Source organism: Xiphophorus maculatus, chromosome 14 (assembly GCF_002775205.1).
Source record: "Xiphophorus maculatus strain JP 163 A chromosome 14, X_maculatus-5.0-male, whole genome shotgun sequence".
Taxonomy (NCBI): Eukaryota; Metazoa; Chordata; class Actinopteri; order Cyprinodontiformes; family Poeciliidae; genus Xiphophorus; species Xiphophorus maculatus.
Genome location: NC_036456.1, coordinates 10,829,924 through 10,846,514, shown reverse-complemented (window position 1 = coordinate 10,846,514; position 16,591 = coordinate 10,829,924). Strand labels below are relative to the sequence as shown.

The following is a 16,591-nucleotide window of genomic DNA, read 5'->3' as shown; positions in this document are numbered from 1 at the left end:
TGATTCTTAGTTGAAAACAACTCTGTAAGATACTGGTGATAAAAACGGAACATAACCTTACATAAAAAAGTAGAACAATTCCTTTAACATAGTAAAATCTAATGTTCACATCTCATTTGATTAATAAATATAGTTAGCAAGCTAACACTAGCTTGCTGGCTAAGCTAGCCTTACTAGCTTAGCCAGGATAAGCTAGCAAGAGATGAATCGACAGATTTAAAAAAACCCACACGTAGGTATTTCCGTCATTTCTTTCAGTTTTATTACAAACAAAAAAAAGAGAAAATAAGGAGAAGTGTCATTATTGACGTGTTTTTACTTCCACTCGTCAGTTCGTCGGCACCACCACATACACAGTGACACAAGATACCCAGAAATCAACCGAAAATCCTGAAACAAGGACAAAATAATAGTGGACAAAGCAATACTTTGTTGTTCTTGACTCAACATTTTAGTTTGGGGGTTGTTGAATATTTATTTTAAAGTAACAGAAATTTGTATAAATCATGGGGAAAAGTTGATGAGCTACGTTGTTTTTAAAGATATGCCATCTTTTCAGTTTTCCACTTGAAACAGAAGATACAGGAATTTACAGGTTGACATCAGTTTCTAAATGTATTTCATTGACTTTACATGTGTTCAGCTATGTTTATTAAGGCGGTTTTAAATGACGCAATATATAAAAGTCCCCTCTCTGATTCTCTGGATAACTCTTGAGTACTTTTAATGGAGCTGAAATGGACTAAGACCTTGGTAGAAGCATTTAGGGTTACATATGACCTAGTTTCTACAGATGTACATAATTAAGCCCCAAAACTAAAAGGAAAGTTTGCTTTCTCGTATTACATATGCACTTCTGAAGTTAGCTCAACTTCTTCGTTTTGTGTTCTCTTGCAACAATGGGACGAACATGGCAGAACTGTGTATTGTGTGGCACGAGTACTGTTGTGTTTTTTTTTTTTAATGTTATAGTTACAAAGATATGTCTCTTTTGGTAGAAGCTCTCTCTCGAATAGCAACGGCGAGAACAACAGCAACATCAACAACAACAATGCTCATAACTGGGAGAGTAAAAATACAAGAGAACACGAATGAGCTGCTTAAATATGCAAAGTATATCACAGGATTTTGTAGAAGGAAACAGAAATAATAATAATAAAAAAAAGGAAACACAAAATAAAATTCTTGATTTAAAGCGCCGGTAAGTAAAGGTAAGAGCAGTGCAGAGGGTTGTCGACAGGTTTCAATAACACTGATTCGTTTATGAAAGGTTATAAACATTAGTAGGGGAATCCTAAAAAATAGCGACGTTTCGAGGCCGTTCCTAAAACGAACCCCGTTCAAAAAACGAACCCCGTTCAAAATACCTCAAAGCTCTGTACATAAACTCAAACCAGGAAAAGCAGATAAGGATGCTGGAAAATACTTTATGGTCAAACAAATCCTGAATATATTTATATCATACTTTTGCACATGAGTTTTATCTGAACACGTACCGTTAAAAAAAAGGTAAATGAAAAAAGCTAATAGCTGGAGCTGTGCTTGGAGCTGCTTATACTCAGACATCGGAGAATCAGCCTCTCTCTGAGCATTAGAAATAGTATTAAAACGAGTTTAGGCACAGCTTGATAACATTTTCTTTTCTTTCTGATTCCACAAGACAGCGTTGTTGTGATAAGAGCATGCTTCAGGGGATGGAGCGCCGTGGGAGAAATGAGTATAGTTTCACATGCAACTTTCTGAGGGAAGCTTAGGAAGAGAAGGAAGAGGATACTGACAGATCTAGGAAGTTTCTGGGGTAAGGTTGGGTTTAGAATTTCTTTATGTTTTTGTGTGTCTGCGCGGGGGCGTGTGTGTGTGTGTGTGCATAGGTGAGGTCTGAAGCATCTCAAGGAGGAGGAGGCCCACTTGAGGAGGCCGTTGTTGAGGAGTATAATGGTTTGAGGCAGTCGTAAAATGGTCACAAAAAATTGGAGGCAGGTTGGACTGTCTGTGACGCTGAGAGTGCGGCTATGTGTGCGGCTGAAGTTATGTTTGTTTCAAATGAAGCAATTACAATCACTATTGTTTGGGTACATTTGCCTTCAGACAGTCAGTTAGTTAGTTGTAATACTGAGAGCGCGGTTCAGTGGTGCTGCTTTCTCCTGCGGAAAAAAACAAAACAAACAAAAAACATTCCTCTGTAGAGGAGTAATTGAAGGTGTCTTTCTAGCAGGAAATGGGTTTCAGGTGTGCAAGCGCGAGTGTGCGTGTGTGTCGTCTAGTCGTCGATACAGATGACCTCTCCGCTGCGCTGCTCCCGTCGGTTCACCAGCAGTTCTGCTTCCCGTTCCTTCTTTACAGACATGGGAGGCCCGTTCAGGACTGCAGGGGGGGAAACAGAAACACAAGCTCAGGTCAGCCGGTTCAGTACGTCTTTGCTTTCTGTCCTTCCACAGACGGAGCACCAAAAGAAAAAAGAAAAATCCATCAGATCAGATGAAGACCAGCACTGTTTCTTAAATTACTAGAGACCAGAAGTCATATATATATTATCAATGTGTGTTATTCTTTAAAAGACATCACTGAGAGACTCGGCACACAGTGTTAATCACTTATAAAGCTGGTGTTTGCAGCCGAAGATATTGTTTTAATCAAGCAACGGGTATGTTTTATGTCAGTGGCACTCTTGTCATCCTAAAAGATGGCAAGAGTGTTGATTTAATTAAGCTTTTTTGTGATCAATGTCATTTTCACGAACCCTTTTCAACAATATCCTCAATCCATAATGACCCAGGCTCAATGGAAATGACCACCATTTCATGGCAACCAAAGTTGTTGATTGTCATGAATCAGTCAATTAGTCTCCTTCCAGACGTGAAGGAGATAAATTGCTTTTGTTCAAACTGAGCAGCTGAACGGGGAAGACGGAGGATTCGAGTGAGTTTGAATGTTTATGTTGGAGCCAGAAGGAATCGTCTCACTATTTTAGACACTGATGAGCTACTGGGATTTTCATGCATAACCATTTTCAGGTTCATAGAGAATGATCCAAAGAAAGAGAAAATATCTAGTGAATGGTAAGTTGTTAGGATGGAAAGCCCTTGTTGTTTGGCCATGAAGGACTGAACTACATACAGGGAACAAAAAAGACTGGTATAAAAACTGTTCATTCCAGAATGCACTGCATTAACCCACTAGTTTCTAGGAGGAAGACCAGGAGTGTCACAGCGTGATCACATGACATGGTTAACAAAACCGGCCTCCATGCCCTCTTCCTGTCCATTTGTCCAATAGTCCACCAGAGCTACATTGGGGAAAGCACATTTCCCCGTCTTTCAACTTCGTAAAAACTGGATCCAAAGTAAATATTCAGTCTACCATTTGGGTAACTGGATGAGGAATAAGCATTGACCCTGGCTTATTTGAAGTTCTGCAAAAAGGATCTTTGAATTAAAGACACTGTTTCTGATCCTGTCACTGAACCGAGGCAGCTGCCATTATCCTGAGATGAACCGCAGCTCTACACAATAAACCCACTTTTGCCAGTCAAGCTGACGTTAACCCAACTGCAAGTATTATTAACCCCCTTGGATGTTTTACCCTTTTTATTGCTGCTGTATACCTATCTTGATCAACAAAATTTAGTTTTGTTTTGGTAAAACAGCCTTTAATATAAAAGTGAAAACATTGATAGAAAACTGTTGAACTGTCTGGGTTCTTCACCAGTCAAGGCTTTATGGGAGAGCGGCAATGAGAAAGTTACTGTTGAAGAGAATTCATATCAAGGCTCGATTGGTTTAAAAAACAGGCATGAGAGTGTAAAATTTTGTCAAAAAAAATACAAACATTTTGTTGTTGATTTGTCAAAGCAATAAAATTGGCAAAACAACAAAGGCGTGAACACTTTTATAGCCACTGCAAATGCAATATCCATATTGAGTAAGACCATGGCTAAAAGGACAAACAAAAAAAGCCTCACACTCGCACAAAAGTATCAACAATTTAAGTTTCCACATTTGGAGGAGATTAAGGTTTAGCTTGACAATGAATGTCTTATTTAAACGTCTGAGCTGTTGGGAGAAGGAATACATTTAAGCCAGTATACTTGTTTTCTATTTTCAAAAATAAAAATCAGCAAATCAGCCATAATCACTGAAAAAAAACACAGCAATCTGTTCCTAGATGTTTATCTGGGCAAACAAAAACATTTGTAGTTGAGCAAGATGCAAACATTTCATTTTGAAGAACATGGCTTGTGGTAAATGTGGCCTGAGCTGGAAGCACTTTTTCAACAATCTCCATCTTTGCTGTGTTTACAGATGTTAACTCTACCGAGACATTATGTTTGAAAATATGACAATAAGTGCACTTAAACATGGTAATCACATGGCTTTTGCAACAATAAGCAGCATTCCAGGGGTACATTACTATGGTTTTTATTTTTTTAAAAACTTGCATATTACAGTACATCAATAATATATACAGTATCATGATTTGTGTTTGCAATAAGGGCAAAACTTAGAAATGTGTAACTGTTGACTGAAAGAAAGCGAGGCCAGCAATGAGTAAACATCTTTTTTTTTTTATGCGCAGGCACATAAGGATACAGAAACACACACAGATGAAAACTAACACCTTTCTGCATGACACACACCTGACCAGCACAGGGTCTGTGTTTCCCACACTGGTGGGTTTTCATGAAAGCGTTCTGGAGGCATTTTTAGAGCTCGTTTCAAAACAAAAAGCCAGGAATAGACCAACGCAGGACGGCTTTCACTTGCACCACGGGGAAAGATAAACAGTCTTAACACTGGCTTGCTGATCAAAGATGCGATAAGCTGCGTATTGAGCTGATGATGTTGGAGGGAAGAAAAAAAGGTGAAACTGTGAGAGGGGACCAGTTATGGGAAAACGTACTGGTATTTTTCCAGCAGAGGCCAAGAGAGGAGACAGAGAGAAATAACTGTGTGCAAGAGTATGGTAGGAGCAGGCAAAATCTGATAAGACTGAAAAAAATCAAGGTAAAGACTGGGAACATAACAAGGGGTGCACAACAGGAAAAAATGCTTTAGAGCCAGAGATGTGGAACAAAGAGACAATAAAAATATAGAACAAAGAGGGAAAAACTGATACTTAACTGAAAACAGATCAGTCTAGAAATCAGGAATGCTCAAAAAGCGATTAAGATTGTCTATCCACAGAAGGGTTTTAGACAGATAATAAAATTGTTCTATCTTAACATTGTTAAAATAGAAGTCAAGGATATAATTTATCACTAAAAGCGCCTGAATATATTTAGCTGGTGGAGGTAAGAACTTTGTGGCTAGGACTCAAAAAACAGTATCCAAGAGGTAGCATATAACTGGAAAACAGAAGGGGACCAAGGATTGATGCCTGTGGCACACCACAACTCATTTGAGCCACTAGGCTTCTTGTGTTAGGGTGAGAGCAATCATTCCGGTTACAGTGTATGACAGCAAATGATCAGTAACACCAACACAGGACTTTAGATGATGGTAGAACATAATCTGATTAAATGATCTCCAGTACAACGTGTCAAAATTAGCTCTCATCAACTTAGTCGCGAGACAAAAATTGTGTCAACCTTCCCCTTCTGGACACCGGGCGAAGGCCAAGCTACTTCGCTCAGGGCTCTGTGCGATGTGTTGTGTGATTGGGCAGAAGACTGTGGGCATGTTTTAGTCAGAAATTTGCTCGCTTCCACTATGCAGTTTTTGTATATGAGGAATGTTTATTATTAGGAGTATTTATGCTGATGGAATTACCTACATTTGTACGATTCTTTACAAAATACTTACAAAGCCTGTCAAATGGCTATATACTTATACTGAGGGAGGCCGGGCATATCTAGGTTGCTGGGCCTGTGTGTGAAAGGTGCGTACAAATACAGAAGTCCCATAACCACAGGAACACAAGTCGACTGTTTAGCTTTTCCTTTATCTGGACTCAGTGCACAAGGGGTGTACAAAACCCCAATTTTGTCATTGTCATGGTCACCATACTAGGGTCACCAAACGCAAACAAGTTATGAAAATAAACCAAAGCAGATTCCCCTTATGACTTCAAGGTGTACAACTGCTGTTTGGTTAACATTAGCATGGTACCTTCACTTCCTTGTAGCAGCAGGTTAATGTTTTCTTACCCCAAATTAAGTTGGCAGTGAGAGTTAAAGTAAAGGTAAGACAAACCCAACATTAAGAAAGAGAACACATCTCTAAGAGCTTTTAAACTCCAAACACAGCCATTAGTCAACTCTCAAAGACCCGAAACTTTAAACTACGTTTGATGGATCATCTAAAGTTCAAACCAGCTATTAAAAAAGCCTGGCCAAAGTCTTGGTGCGTCTCTCCCCTGTAGATGCTGATCGAGGGAATGCTGCCTTCTTGACAGGAAAAGCATTATATTTGCTTCTATAAAGCCTCGCAGGAGTGCATCTCAGGCAAAACCTTTAATCAGGAACAAACGTATGTCTTGAAATTGTCAACTTATCAGCCATTTTAAAGTACTCTGTTGCTGGTTTCAGAATGAATGTCCAACTGAAAAGAAAAAAGCACGTCAACGAATCCTCGGCTAGAAACAGCTTAGCATATGTCCGAGATGTCGAGGGGATGCGGGTAAAAGCATGCAATCGTTCAAGGACTGCAGGTTGATGCACCATTGTACGTTGATGTACATGTGCTTTATTTTATCTGGTCCTGAACATCACCAAACTGTAACAGCTTAGAACTGAAAACCAGAATGAAAGGGAAAATAAAGAATTATTGCCTTCTCTTTTTACAACCATTAATCATGGATATTTTTTTGTTGTTTTGTTCATAGCAAACGTGCACCCCAGATGATGAGTAATCTATCTATCCATTACAATAACTTCAAACTATGTTGTGCAGCACTTATCCAGATAATATTATGATGTAGCCAAAGGTTTTCTTAATAATTACAGTTACTGTTTTTGATCATCCAGATATGTGCAGACTCGGCGCCTAGTACTGAGGCAAGCATTCACTACTGTTTATTACTAACCAAATGATGTCTTTGAAATCAGTTTTAATGTTTTAAGATTCTACTTATTCTATTAATGTTTTAAGTCACAGTTTGGTTTTGTTCAAATTTAGCTGGATAAAATTGTGAGGAGAGAACTAAAGGATGTCAATGCGTTTGCTCGAGTCTATATAAAGTTTATTCAAATAGTACCTTTTTTTGGCACAAAAGCATTAGAAAATTTTCCATTTTCATTTACTGTGACGTGGGGTCAATATCATAGGGCCGTAGTTAGCCATTTCTGGCTAGCATTTTCAAGCAACAACAGTTCTGGTTTCTGGTCAGCTAACGAGAAGAAGGAAGATATTCTGCTGTTCTACACTGATTAAGATGTCATAGTTCTTAATTACAACTTGTTTTTACTTACTAAGGGCTGTTTACATATTAAGGGTATTTCAGTCCTGATTCCTGACACTCCACTAAGCTACGGTGCAACGTTCTTTCCTTTTTTCCTCTGTTTTAATGCGTTCTTGTACTTATCCCATTATCCATTGTTTCTTATCCCAATTTGGTGTGGTAAATATATTTCTTTGGCTAAATCTGATGTGGGAAAAAAAACAACTTTGCACTGGAAAAGTATTTTACATAAAAATATGAACTGGGAAAGATTCCTTGGCACCATGATTTAAAAATACAAAGACGAACTAGCGTTTATAAAAAAAAAAATCCCTAAATTACCATGCACAAATGCACACATTTACAAGGACGTAACACTTGCAAATGTGAACAAATACCATGTATACTTATTGCAGGCCACACACAAACCTTTAAAATTAAAGTGAAATGCCACTCAAATTTAGCGTCATAACAGTCGCACAGCTCTTAACCAAAATTTGAATTTTGCTCCGTCCAGAAACACATCAGAGGGATAGTGCTGTTCTCCTCATGATAAGATGCTAGGCACAGCTTTGCTGCACACACACTGCGTTCGGAAAAAGCGATAATGCAGACAGGAGTGTTTTATTTTCTCTGGGACCAGGGGACATTTTCCACCGCGAGGAATCCATCACGCTGTCACAATAAAGTAGCTCGAGGAACAAAAATGTCTCTTCGGGCTTCAAAGCGAATCTCCCTTTTTCTTTCAGTGACAGATTACAGACTTCATCTATGAGGAAGAGCGGCTCATAAATAGTGCTTTCTGTAGTCATGAGGTCTAAAAACAGGAAATGTGGATACTTCGACAGAGTGGTATCCCCAGCTAGGAGACAATCTCCCATTAAAAAAAAGGTGCCGGCCCAAGTAATATTGTTCCACTTGCGTTACAGTACATATTTTGTTGGCAGTCTATCAGGTTAGGGTAGCTGCTACTGATTCTGTTGAAAAGACAACAAATCAGCTCTCCAAATCCGTGGCTTTTGCATTTATGCTTGGTTGACTTTAGGGATCCTAAAACAAGACGATCCACGGGGTGAAGTGATTTAAAACCTTTTCTCCTATTGCTTTCTTTTTGAACTTTCTCAGCAAGATGAACTTGGCCCAGTTTTTCGTTCTCTATTTTGAGTTTGGATTTCATCTTTCTGCATTCAAGGAGATTAGCAAAGTTCTTTACAGGTTTTCAGGTTGTTTGAGATATCCAAAGTGTTTGTATTTTTATGTGTGTGTGTGTGTGAGGGGGGTGGGGGGTGCGCGCGTGTGTGTGGAGGACGAGAGGACTGTAGAGGAATGAGGGAGTACAGGGTCAGATCGAGGGAACCGGCTTGTTCAGTCAGCCTGCAGATGAAGGATGGATCCGGAGGGAAATCTTTTGGCTCAAAGGGAAAAACAGAAAAAGAAGTCTCAAGAAATCTGTATGAGAAGATCTAAAAAAAAACCAACTTTTTGCTGCATTTTTCTAAAAAACCTTTGATTGCATTAACATTCTCTCCTTTTTTGTCCTCCTGCTTTCATTCCAGACAGATTTGTTTTTAAGCTTTTTTTTTTTCCCCCGTCAGCAGCACCCTTCATTTCTCCCTGTTTATTTTTGGTCCACTCTTTAAGCAGTTGATTGCCTGCTTTCTTTTGTGGGTCAAAGTGCTGCCACTGCTTTTTTATTTTGCGTTTCAAACCTTCAATTTCTGCGTTTTGAGATTGTTCTTCCATCTTTATATACCTCACATTCCAGCAGTGCGTAAGTGCTTTGTTATCAAGTCTTCTTTGGAGCTTCGTCTTATTTGTTCTTGGTTTTAAAATCCAGTTTTTTTTTTCTGTTTCATCAGTTTTGCTACATTCCAGGATCCTCTCCCTCGCCTTCCGTCAAGGCTTTTTTGGTCGCCCGTTACGCGGCAGGTTCTCCACCGTGTTGCTAAGCCGATACTTGACAATGATGCTGTGAACCGTGGACTTGGGCATCCTCAGCTCCAGTCCGATAGCTCCCTCTGACTTGCCGTCTTTCCAGAGGTCCACCACTCGCTGCCGCTGCATCACGTCGTGCTCCTTGGTCTTCTGGAAAACCCCGGCGGCAGTTGACCCCCCTGTGGCTCCACCAGCGGCACCCCAGGTGGCCCCAGCAGCAGCGGCAGCGGCGGCGGCTTCTGTGGGGGCAGACAAGCGGCAGACTTGTAGTGGAGGCTTGGAGAGAGGGGGAGCAGGATAATGTGACACTTTACACATCCCCAAAGGGACTTGTCTTTAACTTCCCTCCCTCCTCTGCAGAGAGGTCAGAGGTCAGAGATGGAGCTACTGGAGCTGGTGGGAGGGTGGAGATATCGGCAGGGCAGGTGCTCCCATGTGCTCTGCTCTATCACTTTAATTTATACGTGTCTAAAAGACGAAGCTTTGTCTAGAATGTGAGTCCGTTAGCAGAGCTGCATAGTTTCCTGATGGCAAAAACAGAATTTCCAAAAAAATTCAGCTCCAGATGTTGCTGATACACAGTGCCTTGCAAAATTATAAAATAAATAAATAAATAAACATTTCCCCATTTTGACTCGTTCTTATTACAAACTTCAATAAACGTTCTTTCAATTTTTATGAGACATAACAAAAGAAATACAAGGTTACTTGTGAAATGCGAAGATGAAGGAAACTGATACATGACTTTAATTTAGCTCTCATTTACTTTAAAACCTCTAAGTAAACCCAAAGCAAACAATTATCTTCAGAAGTCACGTAAATATTGTCAAACATGAGATTAATTTAATTTAATCCCAGTGCGTACGCAGCTGTTCTCTGAAGGTGTGACAACCTCTGCAGGAATGTTGTGGTTAGGCTGGGCATTTATCTGTCACACGCAACACTGATTACTGATACAGGACACCTGAGGATCTGGTAAGGCCATCAGCCTTTTATACCCCAGACCGCCGACTAACTTGCCTCTGCTATAGATCATTTTGATTTCACATAGCAGCACTTTCACATACATCCTCCACTCATGCACGCCATACTGATTTCACTTTCACACGTCATATTAGGAGATCCAATTTTTACCTTAATTTGAGTTGAATAAGTTTATATTTGAGACACACTCCATTAAATGTGTTCCTCTTAAAAGGAGTAAACTGTGTGGGTAACATTTTTGTAACAAGGCGCTGAGATCTCTCCGCCTTCATGTGGAAGTGTAGTTCAGCTAGAGCGGACCTCCGACAAACACGGTTGCAATGGTAGAGACAGAGATGCCTCACCAAGGGTCAGCTCTTAAAAGATTCCACATAAGGAGCGCTAAATTGCTTGTTAAAATTTTTTAATGTGTTTCATACAAGCCCATAAAGGGATTTCAGTGGTTGGCAATTCTTTTGTTTATGTTTTATATTCAATATTTCTTTGGCTCTGTGATGGTTTTCGTCTCTCTGGTGTTTGTTAATATTTATTTTTGTTTGTTAAATAACATGGCTAAAGTTTAATTATGGTGTTTTTTGTTTTCACTTTACTGTATAGATATTGTCAAAAGTCTGACTGCACTAATTTTGCTTGCACAATATGTGGAACATGCAGCAGTCAAATATACTCTGCCAACTTTTTGGGCTGACAAACCTGATGATGATGGAAACATTAGGTTGTCCTGCTGCTCAAAATTGCAATTGTTGGAGGATATTTGTTACTTTTTTTTATTTATTTATGGTATTTTATTATTATTTTAAATTTTCCAAATATTTGATCAACAGCGTTTTGTGTCAGATGCATTTTGGACTTGCTTGTGAAAATCTGAACTATGTTTTGATCACTAATGTCAGGCTGTGCATGAATATTTGTACCACATGCATGAAAAGTTACTTCTTTACAAAGAAACTGTAATGAAAACAGATTTGTAGCCACAACTCACATTTATTGTTTTGGATCCAGCTTGACACATTAATCTTTGATTTAGCCATTAAGCATACGATGTAATGATGAAAAAAATGGGAAATTTACTTGGAGTTATCTTCAAACAGACAAGCATGTGGTAGTAATACCATCGATCACTGTTGAGTTCAGCTGCTCATGAGGTCGGTCACATCCATCTTTTGCATTTTTCCAGACTCCATTTGGGTTTTGGTACTGGAGTAAACTCTTTCCCACCCTCTGGGTAAAGCATGTCTTAAGTGCATGTTCCCCACTGACAGTGTTTAACATTTTTTTCACCAAACTTCTATGATCGCCTGGCATTCGCTAATGATAAACCCAGGAAACTTTAGTTTACTTCAGGAAAATTTGTGACCCCTGAATTGTCAGTTGTTGACAAACCCAGTGGATTAAATGACAGGTGGCGCCATATCAACTGGGGGCTTGTCCGGGATTTGAACCCGGGACGCATCTCAGGTTTTAACAGATTGGTTCAGGGCCTTGTTGGAGAACATTAGTGAACAAAGAATCTCATGAACACCAAAGGACACAGTGGACAGAGCTCAAGGAGAAATGTATGGGGAAGTTTAAAGCAGGGTCAAGTTACTGGAATATCTCAGAACAGAATTTTTTGTTGTGTTTTATGCACTTGGACAATAATGTAAATATTTCGCTTCAACTAGTTCGCTTCCACTATCTGGTTTCTGAATATGCAGGAGAAAAATACTTTTGTGGCATGAGGGATTATGTGTATTTGTATGATTCTTCAATCAAATAACTACTGTAATAATGATTTAGTCAAACGCTAAAATCCCCTGGATGAAAATTACAACATCGTTGTTCACGGAAGAGGCTGTCTGCAGAAAAGTGTGACACTCTCTGTGTGAGCATTTCGTAAAAGCGAAACAGGGGATGCAGGAAAGTAGGAGGAAACTGCAGGTATGGGGCATAATATGTGATGTACCAAAGGAGGTCTGCGCCACTGTATGAAAGGTGTGTGTAAATAATAACAACCAGAAACCATGTGACTGTGCATCAACTGTTCAGCTTCAGATGAAGTATGTGGGTGTGTACTTATGCACCCCACAAATCTAGCCTTTCTGGAGCAGTAGCAAGGGGGAAAAAAATCATTGTTAAAAGAAAGTCACAAATATTTTCTTCAGTGATAGGGAAGCTGGAGATCGTTGGTGGAAAAACGGATGAAGATACATAGAGGCCAAAACTTTAAGAAAACCTGTTGGAGGCTGGAGAAGAGTTGAGACAGGGACAAATATTCACCTTCAATCAAAGCAACAATCCTAAAGATTCAGAGCTAGCATGGAATAACTTAGATCAGAGCATGTTCATGTGAAGGAAGAGCCCAGTTAAAGTGCAGACATAAATCCAGTTGACAATTTTTGTTAAGTTGTGAAAATTGATGTTCACAGACACTGAACTATTTTGCAGAGAAAAACGGGAAAAGTTTTCAGTCTGTGGATGTGCAAAGCTGGTAGAGACATACCCCAAAACAGCTGTGATTGTAGCAAAATGTGGCTAGTAGTATTGACTCTGGAGGCCAGTTACCATATTGTTGTGCCCTGGTTTGTGTTGGCCCAGCAGATGAATCACAGTAAAATAGATAATAGTTTGTGACTCTAATGTGACAGAATATGAAAGACTTTAGGGGCATGACTACTTCTGCATCCATGTATGTAACTTGTAGCAACTGGTGCATTCTTACATTTAGAAAATGCAGCTAAAACAGCAGATGTGGACTTAGGTAAGAATATCTTTGGAGGTATTTTGTTTACCCGAGTGTGGGACCTTCTTTTAGTAAACTCCCATTAATGTAGGGGAGTTACAAGGTGGCAAAAAATCTGAGAATTGTTATTTTAGCTCCGGTCCACCCTGCCTGCTTCTGCTGGTTTCCCCTCTCACTGCCTAAATCATAAAGGTCAGGAAGCAGCATGACCCCAATCAAGCCCGTAAATGTGGTCTCATAACCTGCCAGAGGTCTCGGACTGCACACGGCTCGGTTCGGCTCAGCCCGGCTTACGGCGGCGAGGGCCCCGGTGAGTCAAAAAACCACGGAGAAACACAACTATTTCTGAGCGACCAAACGCCGGGCCCAGCCCTCCGCTCGTTCACAAGTCACAACACAACGTTTACACAACCAGGCCTGCTGCGGTCTGCGTCCCACTGAAAATACCTTGGTACAAAGTCAGAATGTTTTCTTGGCACATTCAGTCTCAGACGGGCCGAGCATAATGACATTTTCAGCGATAGGCCCCTGGCTCGCTGAAATGCAATGCCTTTGACAGATGTCTCGGTCTGCAATTACAAAAAACTTAAGATACACCAAACGGGAGAGAGAGAGTCAGAAAGAGAGAGAGAGTGAGTGCTGGGTGTTGTGGTTTCTTCTGGAGGAAAGCTACTGGGGGAGTATCAGGTTCTACCGGTTATCTCTGCCACATCTCAGCTATCTAAACATCTCCTAACACGAAAGCACATGCAGGACAGAGAGTGCGTCTGGAGAGCACATGCTGTTGCCGAACTAATTATGGGAAAATAAATTCACCCAGCTGACAGTGAGCTGTGATAGAATGCAGGCAAGAGTGGTGGGATAAGAGCCCAAACAAAAAACAATAATAATAATAATGTTTTAGTCATTGTGCAAGTTTAATTTAAAAGCTCTTAAGTTGGCAATAATCAAACTTTTCAGGAGAAACAATGCCTGCCTGGCCAGACTGAGCTTTATTATTGCACAATCTGTCGTTAGATCCTATAAATGCTGAGCTGGCTGTTGAGCTTTTGAGAATGCCTTAATATAGAAGTGCAACACGTTCGTGTTTGATTTTCTTTCCTTTGGTAATGTCTATTTCAGGTGTCTTTCTGGCAGCCACATCAGAAACTCTGCCACAGATGTTTTTTTTCCCTAGATATGAACTTCTTCCCCCTCCCCTTTTTTTTTTACAACTCAAGCTGCTCAAGGTGATAAAGTGCTGCAGATATAAAAACAGTCCTCCTAGAGCAAAGTAGTTCTCAATGCCACTAATTTAAAACCTAAATAATTCTATTACACTAAGTAAAGAGAATACAAACTAAGATTTATGGCTTTCTTAGGAGGCCTGAACATGTTTTTTTTGTTTTCCCAATTCCCTTTGCTAAATGTTTTTCCCACAGCGACAGCACCATACAAAGACAAAATTCCTGACATTTCTGTTATGATTGGACCACATTTTGGCCCATTTTTATACCTTGCTTTATTGAGCATAAACAGCTCATGTTACCAGCTAATCAAGTCTCGACCTTTATCGGGATCAGCGCTTCTTCAAAACCCACCGATGTCAAATGTTTCACCACTGGGGCTGCAGAAGAACTGTGAGGGTAGAGATAACAGAGGCTTGCGAAACTATTCACAGTTCCTTAACCTTTTCACATGTTGACATGCTCCAGCCACAAACTTCAGTGGATTTTGCTAGGATTTTATTAGACCATCACAAAGTAGTGAATGGTTTGAAAGCAGGAGGAAAATGATGTTTTCAGTGTTTTATTACATAGGAAAATCTGAAAAGTATGGAGTACAATTCCATTCAGCTTCCCGAGTCACTGAAGTCACATGAACACTTTTTAAATGTAAAAAACAAAACTTGAAGAGCATGTATCCTCTTGTTCCCATTTCACTATTATGATTTTAGCACATCTTAAAATATTAACAAAATACGCTGAAGTTTGTGGTGATGATGTGACAAAATGTGGAAAAGTTCAAGACGTTTGAATACGTCAGCAATAAACTGAATGTAGCATTTTTGCTTTTAACGTTTCCTCCTCTGCAGTCACATTACACAATATGTAAGTTTGTGGGTTTCTTTCAGGGAAGTCTCTGTGTTTTTAGAGCAATAAATCAGTTTCCTGTTGCAATCACAGGCCAATTTGCTACCTTATCATGAAGTCAAATGTAACAGAAGATAAAAAGAGTATTCATGACTACTATTGCAGAAGGTTTATGACAAACACCAGCTCACACTCCGCACTGAGATCTAATCGGTTCCTTCACCCGAGGCAGCAACAACTCGATCTTCAAACCTCCCCGTCTCCGCCAAGACACATAAATCCCTCTTAAATCATCAACTTGCCAAACTGTCGCACAGATCAAGCCCAGTGGGATTTTGCTTCTCTAAATTATCTCTGACTGCTGTAATTATCAGAGCCTCAGAAAATCACGTGTTTTTTTTTTGTTTGTTTGTTTGTTTGTTTGTTTTTTCTTTGAACTCATCTCTTTTTCCACTCACTCACAAATGTGTGTTACGTATCACCGCTTTGGACAAACCAGAACCCGTAAACACTGACCTGATATGAAGGATCCCGGCGGCATCTGGCTGTAGTTGGCTCCTCCTATGTGCAGGGCGCTCGGCGGGGCCGGGGTGAAGGGCGCGCCGTAGTTCTGAGGGGTGGCGTAGGGTCCCGGCGGTATGGGCTGCGCAAAGACGGAGAAAATCGTGTTATTAAAACAAAAACAAAAACAAAAGTAGCACCTTGACTGGGTGTTTTGCAAGCTGAAAAAGAAATGCTGAATAAGTGATTGTGGAGTCAAGAAAAGCAGGTGGGTGACAGAATAAAAAGCCTGTGTGTTTTCATTGGACGCCCTCCATCTATTGCTTTTCCACTGGCGGACAAAGCAGGTTTCAGCTTGTGAGTGAACCTGTGTGTCGAAGTGTGTTGGGGTGTGTGTGTGTGGGTGTGTGTGTGCGTGTGTGTGGGGGTGTGTGTGGGCTGCTGACCGGGGGCGTGTGCGTCTCAGTGCCCTTGCTGGCGAGCCGGCTGAGGATGCTCCGCTCCGACATCTGCAGGCGGGCGGCGATGGGCGGGACTCGGGACAGTGTGGCGGGCAGCCGGGTCACGTCGGCCTTCATGTCGCTCAGCAGCTCCTCCAGCTGGTTCAACACTGCAGCGACAAGAAGCAAGAAGTTGTTACATAACAGCTTTCAAATGATGCTAGACGGTTTTCCGAACAAATCGATATTTTCTTATTCTTACCACCCAAAGAGAAATTTTTAAATTCTACTTTTTTCTCTTGACACTGACGTTTAGATAGTATCAGATTTCTAAGCCATGAGAGTTTATTTTCTCGATCTCTCTTTCATCACATCCTTACATGAAATTAATCATTGATCACAAGCTCAGATAAAAACGAAGATAAATACTGGAACACAAACATGGACGGGCTCACTTGGGAGCCAGAGAGGAAGTGTTTGGAGCTATCACTTGACACAGCGAAAGCTTATCTTCTCTACATGACCGAAGCTTTCTCGGGGCGAAGCCGTGTGGTCGGCAC

The 16,591-nt window shown here is 40.5% G+C and overlaps 1 protein-coding gene across 6 annotated transcripts in view; it reads right to left on the bottom strand.

Annotated features, from left to right (window-relative positions):
• Nucleotides 1-245: 245 nt before the first annotated feature.
• chd3 (chromodomain helicase DNA binding protein 3) overlaps nt 246-16,591 on the bottom strand; it is a 49,907-nt gene continuing 33,561 nt past the window's right edge. For 2 of the 6 annotated variants that reach the window (XM_023346119.1, XM_023346117.1), the window contains exons 38-40: nt 16,038-16,201; nt 15,607-15,733; nt 3,880-9,551 (exon numbers count right to left, since the gene is read on the bottom strand). In XM_023346119.1, the coding sequence (XP_023201887.1) occupies nt 9,274-9,551; nt 15,607-15,733; nt 16,038-16,201 (569 nt within the window). In that variant the 3' untranslated portion in view covers nt 3,880-9,273. Of the gene's footprint in view, nt 2,365-3,878; nt 9,552-15,606; nt 15,734-16,037; nt 16,202-16,591 lie in introns of those variants that run through there. The other 4 variants (XM_023346118.1, XM_023346120.1, XM_023346121.1 and 1 more) reach the window with 3 other exon arrangements.